The sequence below is a fragment of the Accipiter gentilis genome, chromosome 9 (genome assembly GCF_929443795.1).
Source record: "Accipiter gentilis chromosome 9, bAccGen1.1, whole genome shotgun sequence".
In the NCBI taxonomy this organism is placed as follows: domain Eukaryota; kingdom Metazoa; phylum Chordata; class Aves; order Accipitriformes; family Accipitridae; genus Astur; species Astur gentilis.
Genome location: NC_064888.1, coordinates 9,879,761 through 9,897,620, shown reverse-complemented (window position 1 = coordinate 9,897,620; position 17,860 = coordinate 9,879,761). Strand labels below are relative to the sequence as shown.

The following is a 17,860-nucleotide window of genomic DNA, read 5'->3' as shown; positions in this document are numbered from 1 at the left end:
ACCCACTTGCTGGGGCACTGCTGGGCTCCCTGAAACCTCCAGGGCTCTGGGGAAACTGCTGTCCAGGTACAGAGGCAGCCCACAGCCCGAGCAGATAGATCCTCAACTCCTTGGGCGAACATCTTGAGAGGAGACCCTTTTTAGCTATTTTCCCTATGAGTTTCTGTTTGCTTTCTTGCAAGCCCATGGGATAATTTCCTATTAGGCATCTTTATGGGATGATTTCCTATTAGGCATGTTGCACGTTTTGGGAGGCTGGGCTCACTGTGAACTGGCGGGAGCCTGATGCAGCCTAGCTGTGGCTTTTGGTAAAAGACTACCTGAAAATGTAACAGCGAAGACTAATTTCAATATTAAAGCAGAAAAGCTTACCTGTCCAGCTAAGTCCTAGGTGATCAGCTACAATTGCCATCCTTATATCTGTCCGTTCACATGGACTCTGTGGACCTGTGATTTACAATTTCTCGATTAAAAAGGTTTTGCACAGAAAACCACAAAACCGGACAATAGTTTATTATAAATAATAGCTTTGACTAAGCTGCCAGTGCTTCTATTGTTTACTAGAATGGTTGTGTGTCCTAATAACCTACAAAGCAAATTTTTTTCACAGCTTTTATATTTTCACCTGTGTAAAGCCAAATGTCAAACTACATGATGTTGTGTAATGAAACCAAACATGCTGACAATCTAGCTGTTAGACTGTACACAAGTTGTTCAATTACTGGTGGAAACCACCAAGACCAGATTATCATCTACTTTCTCTACTTTGACAGAATAAATTTGCTGTCACAAAAGAAATCTTTCAATTTCTGAGTTACATCAATTTTTGAGTTACATGAATGTCTTTGGCATGCTTCACTAGCTTTCTACAGTACAGGATTTGTTTGAAGGAAGAAAGAAGAGTATAAGACAGCACATACAGATGACAATGACAGAATGAAAACTAAAGTTAAGTCACTCCACAGGCAATCACAACAGTTCATGCACTAGGATCAACAAGTTGAAAGTTTTACAAACTAGGCTTGATCTCCACGAGGTGAGCCATGAGAGCTCCAGAAACCTGACTGCCTTCATTCTCACCAGTCCTCTTACTCCTCCTCCTCTCACTGTCGGCCTTTTCAATCTTTGATTTTATAGATGCTGCCTCTGTTCTCATGTCTCTAGCAGACTTCGATGTAATGGAAGGCTGGTAAACTTGAGTAGCTTCTGATAAGGATGTGTTCTTTGATGTACTGTCTTCTTCATCATCAGAGACCTCTGACTGCATCTTTTTCTCTTCATCAGATAGACGATCCACAAGCTTTAATGTCTCACCGCTAATTCCCTTAAAATATTCAATAGAATGTTTACATACCTCCCTAAGCTGATTTTTTCTTACTTTAACTGTTGTCATGGTGACGGAGGTAGATCTTACCTTTACTGGTAACTTAGAAGGAAGCTGTTTTGGTTTTTCTTTCTCTACCTGCTCTTGTTTTGGCAGGGCTGGAGTTCTTCTAGCTAGATTACTCCTATGTGTATTTTTTACAGGAATCCTAGACCTTGCTTCTAGACAGGGAGAAGGATTATTTTGTTTTGCTTTGTCAGGCTTACTAGCCCCTCTCACTTTACTCCCTGTATTGCTTTGGAGATTATTTTGTGAAAAGACTTCTTTTACTGAGCTGGCCTTTACAGGAAGCTTTGATTTTCCTCTAGCCCCTACCAACTCTGTTGACTTTTGCTGCTCTCCATGTGGTTTTTGCTTATCTCTTACTCTGTGTCCTTGTGTTGTCCCTGCACCTTTTCCTGAAGTGCTTTTTGCTTGATTAGCTTTCTGGAGGGAACATTTCGGTTCCAAATGTTCTTTTAGCACTACATTACAGGTAATATCATCTGTAGGGACAGCAGATGAATCCAAATTGTTGTTGTTATTAAAATTATCTTTTGGAAAATCAGTGTTTTCTGTTTGCCTACAGCTTGTCTGGCTAGAAGCTGAACTCGCAATCACTGCTACAGTTTCATTTTCTAATCCCTGACCACTTGGCATCACAGCTTCTATCTTATCTGTCACTTCGCCAGGGCCATCTTTCTTCAGAGTCATGGTGGAAGCAGAAATTCCCATTTTAATTGGTGTGCGCAATTTGGGATCAACTTTAGAAGCGTTTACCGCTGCCGATGATTTTTCCAGTGAGTTACTACCAAGTGTTTGTTCCATGCAATCTCCACTGGCCTGGATGATGGGCTTATGTTCAACTGCTGTTGTTTCTACTGGTCTCTCTAGGTTTGTTTCTACAGTGTTGTCCCCTGCCTGTGGCTGTGTGATGGCAGTGACTGTACTTTTATCCCCTTCCCCCTTGTCCCCTGACTTCCCTTCAGAAGTATGCTCACCAATCTGAAAAAATTGGAGTCTTTCTTCAACAAAATCCCTCTTGCTCATGTCAATTGCACCACTGCGAGTCATCTCAAACATCTTCCCTTCATGAAATGGGAAGGGGTTGGGCTCGCTAGTTGGCGTACTTTCATCTGTTGGAGTTCTGGCTGGAGTTGTATCAGGTGTTGTTGCTTGAGATCTGTCTTCCACTGCCAGACCAAATGGTTTAGCCTCATCATCCCTTGATTTAGTCTCAAACACTTCATCATCACCTCGGTTATTGGACCACGGATCAAAATCTAGACTCTTGGTGGCCACGGTTTTGAAAGGTGTTGCAAATTCTTCATCTACTTTGTAACTGAAATATGTATCAGGAAACACAGTCCTGTCAGGGTGTCTGCCTTCCAAAGTGAAAAACTGCGCCCCTGACTTCTGTTCACTCTTATCTCCGGCTTTTTCAGAAGCTGGACCCTTGGAAGGTGCCTTGTCTTCTTCAAAGCCTACCTTGCCTTCCTCCTCAATGACTTCAAGCTTACTTTGGCTAAAGCAGCGATCAGTCTGCTTTAGAATGCCTTCTGTAGTCCATACGTCCTTTTTGGTTTCAACTGCCGGACCTGCAAGTTTAGAATCACTCTCAGTTAAACCATCGTCTTCATCTTGCAAATCATAACCGTCAAGAGAGTCAATCTCTGTCGCATCAGTATCATGGGAGAATTCTGCAGTGGTTGCTATGGAACACTCTGTGACAGACTGGTCATTGTTACTCCCATTTTGCACTACATCGTTCTGGGGTGAATCAAGCCCAATGTCAAACTCATTAGGTTTCCCAGCAGTGGGATGTCCTAACTCTTTCTGTTTCTCAGTCTTTTCAGGGCCTCTGGGTTTTGAGGTTTCTTTCTGGTCATCTTCCAGTTCTTTCAGTTTGAATGTATACTTTTTAAGTGGAACGGGTTGATAGAGAGATTCATCGTCACTGGAGTCACTGACATCCGCTCCCGGTGGCACAGGAGACGGTGGCTGTACTCTTATGACAGGTTCAGCCAGTTGGTATTTGTCATGTTCGTCTTGCAAGTTCACTTCTGTCATCTCCATTTCACTTTCAGTGGAATAATGAGGCTTCTTTTCTGACTCGCCTTGATCTGCATCCAGTGGTGGAGGAGGAGGGAATTCAATGTAGGCAACTCTGTTACCTTTGGGTCTTTTGTTAGAGTCCTTATTTATATGATTAGGTAATGCTTTGTCAATCTGTGATTCCTCAACCTCTGCCTGTTTTACAGATGTTGACTTTGCCTCTGCTTCCTCCTCTGATTCCTCAGATACCTCAGGTATAGGACTGGGCTTGCCTGGGATATAAGCTATTAGTGAGTCAGGTGTTTTAGACGTAAACTCATAACTCACTTCCTCCGAACTCGGTGTTTCTGGTGTTAAAGGGCTTTTACCAGAGCTATCTATAAAGGATACTTGTTCTAGTGTGTCATCTTCTGGACTGCCTTGCGGAGAAGGAGGTTGTTTTTGCTGTCTAGCTGTGTAAAATGTCCCCCTTGTCTCTTGTACCGTCTTACTCTCCTGACTGACAATTTTTTTAATATTTCCTTGTTGCACCTCTTTCTCATATTGCTTTCCTACTTGAACAAAACTGACATAAACAGGTAAGGTCTTAATTTCTTTTACTCCCTCAGTGCTTACTAATGGTGCAACTTTATCCAAGTAATCACTGGCGCCAGGGTCAACTAACTCACTCGAAGGAAACTCCTTTCCTGGACTACATTCTAAGGAATCTGGTGATTTGCTAGGGGATCTCTCCAGTTCCTCAACAGGAGGACTTAGACCTATCGAGCTCTGCTGCTTGGTAACTTTTCTGATTTCTGAATGCTTTACTTTTTCATCTTCCACATAATCAATCTGCCTCTCAACTTTCTCCTTAATCACAGCTGATTGGGATACTTTAGCTGAAAGTTCATAGACACCATCAAGCGTGGTTCTCTTCTCCTCAACAATTCTGACTGGAATATGGGACACAGCAACTTCTTCTTTCCTTTTGGGTATTTTATCAGCCACTTCACCATTATGTTCCCCCTCCCTGACAACAAATTCTCTGTATAAAACCCTTTTTGAGGGAGATTTGACAGTCAGTTCCTTCACTTCTTCTGAATGAATTCCATTTGCTGCCAGTTTGTGCTCTGTCACAGTGATAAATTCGCCTTTTTTGTCAGTTTTAGCTTCGGCATGCTCAACATGGTTTTCTTTTACTGTATCTGGAACCAGCACATGTGAAAGTTTTTCTTTTTGTGTTTTATGATTAGAAGTTCCAGGACTTTCCCACGTCCTATAGATTTTTTTGTCCCATTGTCCCTTCGTTGTTGAGTCTGAGCCATACGCCAGGTCTTTTGCCAGTGGTTCTGAAAAGTGTTCCGGCACGCCTTTACTCATCTCAGTTCTTTGGCTTTGTGGGTCTGAAGCATGAAAGTCTTCGATAGCTTTCCCTTTACCTGGAACAAAATCTTCCCGTATTTTCACCTCTTTCTGCAAAGCTGCGCTCCCATCAATGACCTCTACTTGCTTTGCGTGTTTCTCTCTGGAATAAAACTGATACACTGGTAACTTACTTTCTTGCAATTTCTTTACTGGAATTTTGGACTGACCATCCAGCTTTTTCTCTTCCTGAGTTATGTCTTTACTCCTTGGACTTATACTTTGTTCAAATTTAAGCCTAATGGAACTGAGCTTTGATTGCTTCAGCTGAAATCCAGTCTGTGAAACCTCAGGTACTCCAGTCTGCTGAGCACTTCCTTTGTGTTCCATAGTTTGTTTAGAGTCCTCTGCAGGTTGCACAAATATCCGTTTTTCAGGACTGCTGGGCAAACTGGATGCTTTTCTTTCATCCACCTTGGGAAAGCATTTCCCATCATGTGCATACTGCTTCACCTTACTCCATTCGTCACCGGACGATGGTAATTCAGAGAGCAGAACTTTCTCAGGGCTGCTGCTGGCAGAGCTCTGGCTAGAATGTATTTCTTTGCCATTTTTTTTGTGCTGCTTTTTCTCCGGAGACTGTAGCTCATCATTCAACTTCTCTGTTTTATCCCGAAAAAACTGTGATACTTCAGTCAGTTTTTCTTCTGCCTCTTTAACAGTCCTGTCCACCCTGTCTTCATACATCAACTTTTCTCTACCTCTGTCTAATCTGTCCTCAGTAAAGCGCATCCACATCGCATGTTTTGGACTACTAACATCTCCAGTGTAGTGTAACACTGTCACTTTATCATAATGATCATCTTTAGACATTTTACCTACACCATTTTCAGATACATCTTTATAGATTTTGGAGAGAATCTCTTTTTTGGGGGCAGTAGCTACTTTTTCTCTGCATCGTTTATCAGACCCCTGTAACTCTGCACTAAGGGGTAGAGCATGGTCAGTAACTGACTCCTCAGTATCAGAATGAGACACATCTAGCTTTTCTGAAAGAAGCATTTTCTCAGCAAACCTGTAAGACTCCCCTCTTAGTTCTGACAACTCATCATCATGGTATTCTATTGAGTGCTGACTCAAAAGCTTCAGTGTTTTGTAAGAGTCATCAGACATGAGTTGAGCAGAACTAGGGCGACTGTCTTCTTCCTGGGACACGGGAGTGTTAACTCTAGAGGATTCCAGGTAAGAAGGAAGTGACTCTTCGGCCGTGAGCTCCTCTTCTTCTTGCTGACCTTGTTCGTCTGAACAAGGAAAAGCATCATGTTTTTCCAACTCTTTTAAGTTAATATCTCCCCGAGGTAAGTCTTTCTGATATACATACATTTCTTTTTCTGGATGCTTTTTTGTTTCTCTAATAATGACTTCAGTAGGTTCAGCCTGATTACCTTTTTCAATATGGACCTCTATTATTCGCTCCAGTTTGGGTGTCAGTTTGCTGTCCTTCTCTGCATGTTGTGGTGAAGTTTCAGCAGACTTGCTAACATCGGACGTTACTGATGATTTATGTTCAAACAGACCTGCCAGTTCTTTGGAAGGGTCACGTCCAGACTGAAAGGCTTTCATTATGTCATGAACAGACATTGTTTCCTCAATTCTTTCAGACGTGCTTTCAGCGCATGGAGGTTTATGATAAACCATCCTCGTTGTCGTAGTGATATGAGTTTCTTCTTTTACTCGGACACCTTTACTAAGGACACACTTATGGTCGTCTTCTTCACTGCTGCTGGCTTTCATTTGGAAAGCTTTAACCTTCTCTTTAATAGATCCAGCAGGTTTTTGCTCCAGCTCCATAAACGTAGGGGTAGGTTTCGAGGCCGGTAGCTCCTCTGCTTTCTGCTCTGGAATTTCTTCAGATGATGGTTCGTAGCTGCGGATAACATGAACAACTTCAGTTCTTGTTTCGGTAATGACGGGAGGGATGGGTACATCATGGAAAAGTGGTTTTGGCCCTGTGCTTTCAGCACTTTGTGGGGCAGAAGGTGTCTTTTCACTCCTTGTTTCAAAGCCACTGTCAGATAAGGGACTTTTATCTTGATCGTGTTGAGAAAAGTCATCTGGAGACTCTAAAATAGTATCTGTTCCAAAAAAGGAATCTGCAATTTTACATAACTCCTTTTCTGATGTTGAAGGCCTCATGGAGGCTGGAGGCATTTTAAGTTTATGTTCCTGCAAAGCAATAGCTGGTTTTAAAATGCGTTTTTGTCTCTCTTCACCTTCTTTTTTCCCCTCTTCAAACTTGTACTTTATGTTTGTTAATGAACTGCTACCGATATCATTTGCTAAATAATCAATAACTTTTGACAAGCTATAATCCTTTTCCGACATGGTTTTAGTTTTAATTTGGACCTTCTCTGGAACAGATATAGGAGGACTCGTCAAAGCTTGCTGTCTCGCTTCATCAATCTCCTCTGTACTGAACTCTACCCAGTCATCCTCAGACAGGTGTCCTTGATCACTTTTGGATACTTTAGGCGACCCTTTACTTTCTAAACACACATCTTTTTTCAGAATCTCACTAACTTTTACTAAGTCCTCTTTTACTTTCTCAACAATTTTAAAGGGCTCTTCATCATCAATTCTACCCTCTTTTTGTATCTCAGGTTGGAACGGTTTGTCCTCTGCGACATCTGTCTGCAATATTGCAGTCATTCTTATTAGATCCTCTTTCATTTCAGCAACATCTTTCAGTATCTCCTGACTGGAGGATAAAGAAGATGGTGTGGGCAATTTGAGAGCAGAGGGTGCTAAAAACAAGGATGATTTTATCGGAGATGAAGTTCGATTAAAGGGAGGCTGTGTGCGTGCCTCTGTAGTCAATGTTTTAATAGGTGACAGTAACGCAGCAGCTGATTTTGTAAGTGAAGACGACTCTGGGAGCTTCTTTAATGCTGGTTCAGACAAAACATTGACTACAGAATATACCGGCACTGTTATTGTCGATGAAGTTACTGATGAGGTAGTTGCAGATATTGACCCAAGGGCTGTGTACAAAGCACCTGCAGGAGGAGTTCTCATTGACTGGAAAGCTGATGGTGCTGAAGACACAAATGACCTGAGTGGAGAAAATGACATTGTTGTAGCTGTTGAAAACACTCTCTCAGCTGTGTCAGCAACTGCGTTAGCAGCACAACTTGCAGAATGTGCAGCTGCAGCGATCTTGTCTTGAAAAACAGCTGCAGCCTTGGATCCATTTATTATGTTGGCAGAAGGTGGGTATTTCAAAGGTGACACAGATCCATTAAGCAATGGTACATCTGTGTGCCCAGCTACATGTTTCGCTGGCGACGAGAGAGACGAGGCCATCATGACTTTAGAGGATGAAACAGCATCAACTGCTGCCTTAGCAGGGGACACCACTGACTTTAGAGGGGACGATAAAAGTGAAGATGCTGATGTGATGACCGATTTAAGTGGCAAACTTGAAGAGTACATGTTAATGTTGGATTTGGGGGATGCCGGAGGCGTCATGGTTATGGATGATCTCTCCAAGAGAGATCCTGCTGTAGTCACTGGAGATGTCCGAGGGGGGAATGTGGTAGTGGATGCCAGCCCTTTTAGACTAGCAGCTTCCGTGACTGCGGGAGGTCTGACGAAAGAGCCTGAAGTAACCTGTATATTGTATGGAGGCTGCGATACCACAGTTTTTATTGGCGAAGAGATTGTCCGAAATGATCTAATCGGAGAGGCTACATCACTAACAGATTTAACTGAAGATGTGGTAGAAGCTCCTAATGTGGATTTGATTGGAGAAGCAGAAGAAACAGACCATATTGATTTTAATGGGGAAGCTGTAGGAGTGTTAGAGGAAGAGCTTGATAAGGAAGTGAAGCCTGATTTGGTTTGCCCAGGCACTGTAATTGGAGCTGTTGTCCATGACTGATATGGCCGTGTTGAAAAGAATGGCTTGTATGAGTAAGTAGCAGGTAGGGATCTTGTTGCTCCTGCACTCCGTTCAACTGTTTCTTAAATTGTTAAATTAAAATCAAACATAAAAATCAACAAAAATGATTGAAAAACAGAGAGACCAGAGAAGAAAATTGGTCAGTAAACGTTGTAATATTACAAAAAGCAAGTACAATTGTTTGCATGAGTCAGGATGAAGGAGGCAAAAGAAGATTTTAAAAAGGAAAGAAAAATATAGGAATGAGCCATATACTGATGACTGGTCCAAACCAAAAAGCAACATGAAATGAAAGACAGAAAGCACATAGCAACCAAATCTGCAAACAATGAAGAACAGAAAACACAAAGGAGGAATGCATAAGGTAAAAATAAAGCCACATCAAAATTTCTTCTCTTACTTCCTATTGACTTTCTGATGTGCTACTTCTGAAATATTCGCAACAGTGCTATTTTGCCTGTTTAGGTATGTCTCTGCTTTGCGCAACTATTAGAATTATCCTTTTAATAATTTCTGTTGTTGTTCTATTCAGATATTGAACCTATACAAAATATAAACTTGCGTAAAATGACATTATATAGCTAAAATCTTTTTTTTAAACCACTCAGAACTATTTCATGCAGAACCCAAAATTCCTTTAAGTGACAGGCAATTGATGTGCAAACTGTGAAGCAACTGCAATAAATTCAAATCTGTATCTCCCATGCACAATTCGGATATGCTTCACACTCACAAAGCCAATAAGAGCAAGAGCTTTTCTGAGTCAATATTTTAAAAAAATAACAAAAATAAAGAAAAGGAACTTTTGCATTTGTTTCTCATGCGATATTCCTTTTGTTTGGTAAAAACTAAAGTAAAACTTACATGAAATGATTTTAAGAAGCATATGTCATACATGAAATATGGAAAGTATGATATATGATAAACGTGAGCAAGCAAAGCAACTGAATCAGTTTTTATTCATGCACAATAGATTATGTCAAAACGAGCACACAGATTAATACATTTTGTATGCCGTATTAAGCACAAATATGTAAACCTTACAAAATCATTTCACAAGAGGCCATTAAAAGAAGAGTACACTTTTTCTACAAGATGTAGTGTCTTGGTACCTTTTGAGGAGATTTCTTGTATCAGCTCAAAGACAGACCTGTTCAACTTTACATTTCTCAAAAGGTAATGTTAGAAAAGCAGTCAAAGAACAATATATTATGCAAAAACTTCCTGGCAAGGAGAAACCTGTTATCATCCCCCAGAACACTCAGCTTATTCATAGGCATTTCAAACAAAATCATCATCAACCACATTTTGCATCACAGGAGGTACTTATTCCAGAAGACAGTATTTCTGGGAATCCCATTAAGGCATACATATCCTCTGATACAGCAGTAACATTCAGAGAGTTGACATTGAAAGTAACTTAGAGGTTGTTTTTTTTTTTTTTCTTTAAAGTTAGAGTTGGAAATGGAGCTAAAATATCCAAACAACTTATTCAGCATACCTTTCTCTGAAGTTACACTAATAATTTGTCAAGCCTGCTTGATCTGTCTTATAGACAGACAGTAACTTACAATGAAAGAAGCTTAACAAGGCTAATACTAAACTGTTAAACTTAAAGCACACACACTCTTATAGAATAGTGAATATTCAGTATACTACAGGTCCATATCCTGCAAGGAGAAATGTGCTGGTCCTACAGAAGCCAATTGAAGCCCAGAGGCTATGTGGATGGCTGGTGATATTGCAGTATGAGAACATTTAGGTTGAAGAGAGCTTGAATGCTAGGCCTGACTGGCACAGCCTATGTCAAGAAACATCCATTTTTCCTTGCAATTTTATTTTTAAGCGCAAACATACTTCTTTTTCCCCCCAAAGAAGAAAACATAGTGTACTTCATTAAACGAGCTACACTTTATTATGAAGATTGATTAGCAGCAGCTGCTAACATTCACCAAAAGTTCATACAGTCCCAAGTCCAAGAAACAAACCCCAAAATCATTTTGAAAAGAACTAACAACAAAACAACTTGTTCAGCAGTTTATGTCTGGAAATGTATTTAGAGGGACCCCACTGCGCTGTGATGAGCCAGTCCATCACAACTGGCTAGCGAGGCAATTAAACCAACAGGCTCCCCTCTTAACTGCTCTTTCTCCTGTTAAATCATAGATTCAGACACGTTTGAGATGTTTTTTCTGTGCTCCTTATTGCAGTCGAGAAGAAGAACCGGTACAAAGAAAATTGAGTAATTTCCCAGTGTGTGCAGCTATGACATAACTCAAACAGCAGGGAACTGGGCAATTTTACTGTTTTGAAATAGCAAAGAAATCCCCACAACCATGCAAGACTTTAGAGTGGGATAATATTCTAAAGAGTGGTTTTATATAACAGCCCTTTTTGGCTACTGGAAACTCTTGGCCTTAACAGTTTCCATCACTCTGCATCCAAGATTTTATCAGAAAACAGATGTTAGTTACTACCTTCTGTGCACGAAACCACTCTTCCTTGCTTGCAGCTGGTAACTGAAAGTGCTGAGCGAACCCATACAAGTGGCCTCCGCTCAGGCTTGCTCCTCTTCAGCTGCAAGCAAACAGCCAGGACCGAGCAGGTTTAACCCACTGCAGCACTCCTCTTCTGTGGGGACCTCACAGCTGGGAAGGGCCAAGGGGCCCTTTCAACCTTTCCCTGAGCAGGGGTGAGGACAGGGAGGCAGGGGAATATCCTTCTGCACAGGCACTGGCAGGGGTGCAGAGATAAAAAAATCTGTACGTGTGCACTTGCATGCATGCACAAGCTTGTGTGAGTAAAAAGAACAACCCTTGCTGCTACCAAAACTGCAGGAACTGTGCCATCAGATTCACTGGAAATAGGCAGAGGTTTGTCACTCGCATCCAATCCCTGGAGCAAACACCCTGCAGCGTAAAGCAGTGACAGCCACAGTCCTGGCTCTGTGTTGGGTAGCGTGTGCTCTCCGGTGGAGCTGCACCTCCAAGATCACATCCTCCCCTCGCACCAGCACGGTGCAGGTGGTAGCGGCAGTTGCTGAATACATGCTACGTGTGCACAGGAGGTGGTGCTCAGGCTGATGGCCAAAGCACTATCTACGATCTTTCCTGGCAAACACAATCATTTTTGCATACCCTTTTTGGGTAGCTCACAGCCTTAAGTAGTAACCATTGCTGAAAGGGACAGAACGGTTAAAGAATGGTCAGGTCTACTGTGTTAACCCCCCTTTTTTTTTTCTTTTTTTTTTTTCTTTTTTTTTTTGAGTGCAGCTCAAGTGGTTTTAGGTTTTCATCCCCTCCAACTTTTTGGAAATGAGACTTAATGGACCTTTGGTGAATAAATAAGACGACTTTTCTTTTTCTTTCCCCCACGTTGAGGCCTGAAAAACTAATTGTAAGCAACATCCACAGTCATCAAACTCCTTACAAGCAACTTCCTTTTCCCTCTCTCTCAGTTCCCATCAAGCCTTTGACAATACCTTAACAGTCCATCAAGATGTCTCAGCAGATCTGATAGCTTCTTCAGATGTTATATGCTTGAAGTCTTCTTCCAGGCCTGAGAAGTGTAATATATTCTGAAGCACATCTGATCCAAAGAAGCCACAGATCTTATAGGATAATTAAACAGCAGCCATCCAGTGGGAACTCCCAAGACCCGATGAAGTTTGTCTATGGATTTTATGGAATTATATCAAAGGGTCTGTTGCAGGGTAGCAACTGAGAATTCATGAGGGAAAAAAAAGGCAAGAAAAAGCCTGGGAATGGGGAACCTCAGACAGGAGAGGTGAGGGAAGAAAAGCTAAGCAAACTACGTTATTGTATTTAAAAGGGAAGGAAAGAAATGCCACAGGTCTGGTCAAGGGGAACATAAGTTTAAGAGGAAGCTATGTGTGGTGCCAGGGAATAAAAAGCATCTGCAGGGAACAGGGGACAAAGGGAAGGGAAGGAGAAAGAAAAGGGAAAATATAAAATATGAGAGAGTCCATTTTGGCTAAGCATCTAAACATTTAAGCGCTTATCTGAAAGGCATTCTCCAGCCTTGCTGAACTTTTGCATAAGAATCCCTTCTACAGCAGCTCTCTCTAATCTTTCAAAGGGAAGAGGAACAGACTCTTTTTAAAAGCAATTTGCAATCCTCCGACTCTGGAGCTACACAGCACTTTTTAAAACTACTGTACTTTCACTTAACTAACACATGTCACTTGCCAGTCAGGATTCTTCAAGCTCTCACAACGCAAGAGTTCACAGACCATCCAAGAGTTTTGTTTTACATAGGTGTTTTTTTCTTTTTTTCTTTTTTTTCCAGAGTGACACCAAATACAACGTTTATAGAAAAAATGTCTCTTCTTATGAAAAATCTTGTATATATGGTTTAGTACTTTGGTAAGAGCAACTCACTCATTCCAGGCTCAGTCAGATAGCTGTAGCGCTTACGTAAAGCAAGGGAGACAAAGTTCTGGCGCCGGTCAGCTTTCTCCGTCTGCAACAAAACATAATACTATTTAGTGCCTTTAGTATCGCTATCCCCTATTTGAACAGAACAATCATCAAACCTCAGCATGATGGGCCGCATTTTGCAGTACACATCCCCACAAGGGAGAACGGATGCTTCCGTTCAGCTTCAGGAAGGCATGCTGAAGGCAAATTTGGGCAAGCAGGCAGGGAATGGACAGAGCCGGTCTCCATTCCTGTCTGCCATGTAATGAGTGTCAGGCACAGTGGAGCAGGGAGTATGGCTACTGGAGGTGGCAGAAACCTGCTGTGAATTACTACCCTTTTGGGGCAAGTGAAGGAGGGGACTGCAGCCCTAAGAGATGACCCCCTGGGTTCATTCCTGCTCACAACATCTCTGCTTATGAGGCAGAAGAGCTTAGACAGCAGATGTAGCTCATGATCCTGCCTTAAAGTATCTCGATAATATATTATCCCATTATCACTCAATAAGCCGCTTTACACTACTAGAAATAGTATGATATTATTCATTCTCTGTAAAATAAACCACCTTTGGCTAGAAACAGGAGATCAACACAAAAGACTACAGATACAGACATAAAACATTCATAAGAGTACAACTTAGACCGATCAAATATTTCACCCCAAATTAATTTGTCCTGAAAGCACATACACCACAATGTACACTGGCTTTAAAGTGAATACATTAAGGACAAAAAAGGCATGGGAGGGGATTTTTTTAATAGGCACAAAATGCAAAGATGCAGATTAGAAAGCAGACTATTGTTGTTAACTAATAAATTGCATCATAAGTCGCTGCGTTCAATGGCATAGCTGCTAGTGTGATGTCTTAAGTCTTAAAAGTCCCTCAGAAACCAGCTCACTTGACTGTGTGGCTAAAAATACGGTTTGTTTAGAAAGAAAACTATTGTTATAGCTGTATAATAGCTCACTGGGAACAAATCCTGTGGAGACAAACTGATGTGGTTGCTATTATTATTTTTTAACATGTAAAGGGTGTTTTGGTTTGGGTTTTTATTATTATTATTATTATTATTATTACTATTTTAATCAGCAGGTGGCTACTGCTATTTATTTGCCACCAGGAAGAGAAGAAAACTTTGCTGCGAGGTAAACAGGATGCTATGTAGTTTCTTTTATAAGGTGATCTCGTTTGTTGCTACCTCTAATGAGTAAAACCCACTCAATTTCCTGACAATCTAATGTTGCAGTCTCCAGCAAACAGTGGATTTTTAAGCTAAAAATATCTGAGTTTTATTTGAAAATAGATTTGTACATAATAGTTAGAAATTGGTCTTGGTTATTTTGCTTTTTCAGAAGAATCCTCTTTATTTTCAGGAGTAAAATGTTACAGGCCACTATCGTGGCCTCAGCAATACTTCTTTCCTTCTCAAAAATACAAGTTAACAAAGCATTGGCAGTAGTATTCCAAGAGGTAACATCATATCCACTAAACTCTTTTTGATTTTGCCAAAAATGGACGTGGTCTGAATGTTATAATTATATCCTTTATAAGAAGAAAACAAGTTATGTTTTAGACTGCTATTATTCAATGCTTGCTTTAATTTCATAATAAATAATCGTGGGTTTTGCACTTTTTTGTACTTCTACTGTTTTGCAACAGACTATCAGATGTTGAGGATATGGTTGTTCTATATCATTTCAATGCCAGAGTTATAAAGAGTTGTTTGGTTTTTTCTATAACATATTACTTTTCTTCACTAAATCTGAAGGAAATAAAAACAGAAGACAGTGTTTATATTACCTCATCATCTTGATCTGACTCTGTTTCCTTTTGGTCCCAAGATGCATTGCAGAGACAAGGAATATTATAATGGACAGCAGGGAAAAGAATATCAGGATATGAAAAGGACCAAATTGGGAGCACAAAATGCAAGCTGATTTATAAGGCAAAGCAAATCCAAAATGTCAACACAAAAGAAAAAAAAAAAATCTTACATCCAATGCAAATCAACACGTGACATTACTGAAAGCATAAACCTATGACTTGCAGGCTGAAGCATGAGCTGTAAACAGAATCATAAAAATTATAGGAACTTGACACCACAGTAACAAGAGACTTTAAAAGCGTTCTACATACAGGAAACCAATAAAACATAAATTTTAAAAGCCTTTATCATGTTCCAAAGCATTCTCATTACTGGCATTTCACAGGGATTCTTTATCGCTAGCAGGAAAAAAAAAAAAAAAAAAGACAAAAACTAAAGGAGCAAAAATAAAACCAAACCAACCCTAAAGAAAAAGTTTACTTTTCCTAACAAATACCTTTTTGTGTGCTGGCAGAGTGATATTCAAGTTGCAAACAGCTGTTTGTGGGAGTCCTTTTGTAGTCTTTGGTTCTTTCAAAAACGATAATCGACCACAAGGTTCCTGGCTGGTGTCTCTTACCTAGAAAGGAAATTTTAGTACAGTGTAGTAATATGTAGTAATTCAGATGCCTAGAGGAGGTTTTCTCAGAGTTTCTTTCTGCAAGAAGCTATCTAATGGGTAAAGACCAATGTTACTGAGCTGGAGCTCAGCCTGAGGTGCTGAAGGAGAAAAGGCGTTACCATGAAAGAATTAGATCAGCCTGAAACTCTCTGATGGTAAATCCATGCAAGACAAGATGTTGAGTGAGTCCAACCAGACAGTTTCATACTGGGATATTACTGAGAGACATTTTCTGCTCACCTTCATTTTTTCTGCCACGTTTTGCACTTGTGCTCATCAAAATGCTTAAAAACTTCTTTTGCACGGCAGCTATGATAACGGTAAGGGAAGTGAGCATCCATTCATGGTAATTTAGAGATGAACAGCCTGTGCACACTTCTTGGAAGCTGTTCTGCTGTACAGTATGTTATTGAATGCATCTCCTTTGCTTACTCCATGGGAAATAGTGATCTACTGGTAATATTCTGAAGGTCTAACTTGAGATATGGTTTTAAGAAAAGGCTGTGAATCCATATATGGCTATTCTGGTCCCAGCTCTGCCAGCAGGTCCTTTGTGGCTTCATGCAAAGCACCCTCTCCATGTTATTCACATATTAAACAATGATACTTACATTCTTGGGGCAAGTTAGTCCTATCGGGCTGAAAAAGTGTTATCACTGGGGGTGGAGAGGGCGGGAAATACCAGCAGAATTATTTGGCTTGTTTTGCTTTTACCTTGATAGAGAATGGCAGTCTATTTTCTTTGAAAGCATAAAAATTAAAAACAAGCTGCTGTCCTCCTTTAGTCAAAGGGGCCAGATTTCCATAGCAATCAACGTAAATAGGTTTTCCTTCCAGAACCTATCAAAGCAATAAATAAAAGTCAATAACCCCTCTTTTCATAGTAGATCCATGCACATAAGCATATCGTGATTTCTCTCACCATAGTTCCTAACTTTAGCACTAGTCCCCACTCAGATTAAATTCAACAACAGATTAGAAGATCACTGTGCAATATGGCAAGATCTTATGAGTGCAGGCAGTTTGGGAAAACATGAGCTACGAGTGGCTTTTCTGCAGTAAGAATGTGTAGGTTTCCTTCCAGAAACAGTGTGTTGGCGACTACGTATTCACCACAAAGCAGCCCTACTCATGACTGTGTGTCTGTGGGGCCAATGAGAAGGAATTCCAGGTCAGCTGTCTGCAAAGCCCAACCAGGGCTACTCTGCAGCAGCGCATGCAAAACCCACTGCAGACTGGCCTGAGGCATCCATTTGGAGACAGGTCCTCATACTCCCCCCACCTTGTCCTTTTTTGGTCTCCTTTCAAGAATTTTTTTGATACAGCCTTGCTGTGAACCTTTATTTAACTGGGCTTATAGTGGCTTTTGCAGGACCTGTTGCCACCTGGAAAACACATTGTCCATTTACAAGGAGGAAGTCGGCTGTGAGTAAGGAATATACCTCAATGTCTTTGCTTCTTGCAACTTCTTCAAAGTTCTCTTGTTGCTCCAAAGTTTTGTCCACTTTGTCATCAGTCATGCAGAAGCAACGCAAATTGGATTCCACAGGGTCATTCATTTTGGCAAATATCACAAACTTTGCCATATAAGGAACGCATATTAATTCTCTATAAAGCTGTGTTGCCAGCCCAACAGTCTCTAGTACTTGATGGCAGTCTGCAAGCCAAAATCTGAGTGGGGAAAAAGCAAACCATTAAATCAACTTTTCATTGTGCTCAAATATTGCTTAAGCTTTTAAAGAGAAACCATGTCCTGCGATCCTTGGCCATTTTGCATGCATACTGTCCTTGCAGACTTTCCAAAGCTGCAATTTTCCTTCTACTTTTAGTGGTGCTTTAACCATCCAAAAATGAGAATAGATGGCAATGAAATGTCGATATACTTATTTGAGCCTTCTCACACTGATATCTCATAAAACTGTCTATTTAATCCTCATTTGAAGCCAAAGCAGGGAAATTGTATTTCTTGTGACCACACACCATGTATATTGTAATGTGCTGATGCTTCACTGTACATTTGATTTGCTAAAACAATCTCCTTTATAACACATACACACAAGCAAAATCATATCTCCCATATAGGTTGAACCCAAATATCCCCACAGTGAAGTTTCCCAAAGAGGTAGATGTTATACTGTCATTTTCTCATCCTATGATTAAGAGTTTGATGACAATTTCAATACAAGTTATAAATACTTTTATTTGTAGTTTGTA

At 40.6% G+C, this 17,860-nt stretch overlaps 1 protein-coding gene across 25 annotated transcripts in view; it reads right to left on the bottom strand.

Moving 5' to 3' along the window:
• ANK3 (ankyrin 3) overlaps window positions 1-17,860 on the bottom strand; it is a 385,183-nt gene that overhangs the window by 26,713 nt on the left and 340,610 nt on the right. For 18 of the 25 annotated variants that reach the window (XM_049809737.1, XM_049809736.1, XM_049809743.1 and 15 more), the window contains 7 exons: window positions 17,089-17,317; window positions 16,361-16,486; window positions 15,482-15,604; window positions 14,961-14,987; window positions 13,121-13,202; window positions 1,081-8,781; window positions 373-447 (listed from right to left, as the gene is read on the bottom strand). In XM_049809737.1, coding sequence (XP_049665694.1) covers window positions 373-447; window positions 1,081-8,781; window positions 13,121-13,202; window positions 14,961-14,987; window positions 15,482-15,604; window positions 16,361-16,486; window positions 17,089-17,317 — 8,363 coding nt within the window. The remainder of the gene's footprint in view (window positions 1-372; window positions 448-1,080; window positions 8,782-13,120; window positions 13,203-14,960; window positions 14,988-15,481; window positions 15,605-16,360; window positions 16,487-17,088; window positions 17,318-17,860) is intronic. The other 7 variants (XM_049809755.1, XM_049809756.1, XM_049809757.1 and 4 more) reach the window with 3 other exon arrangements.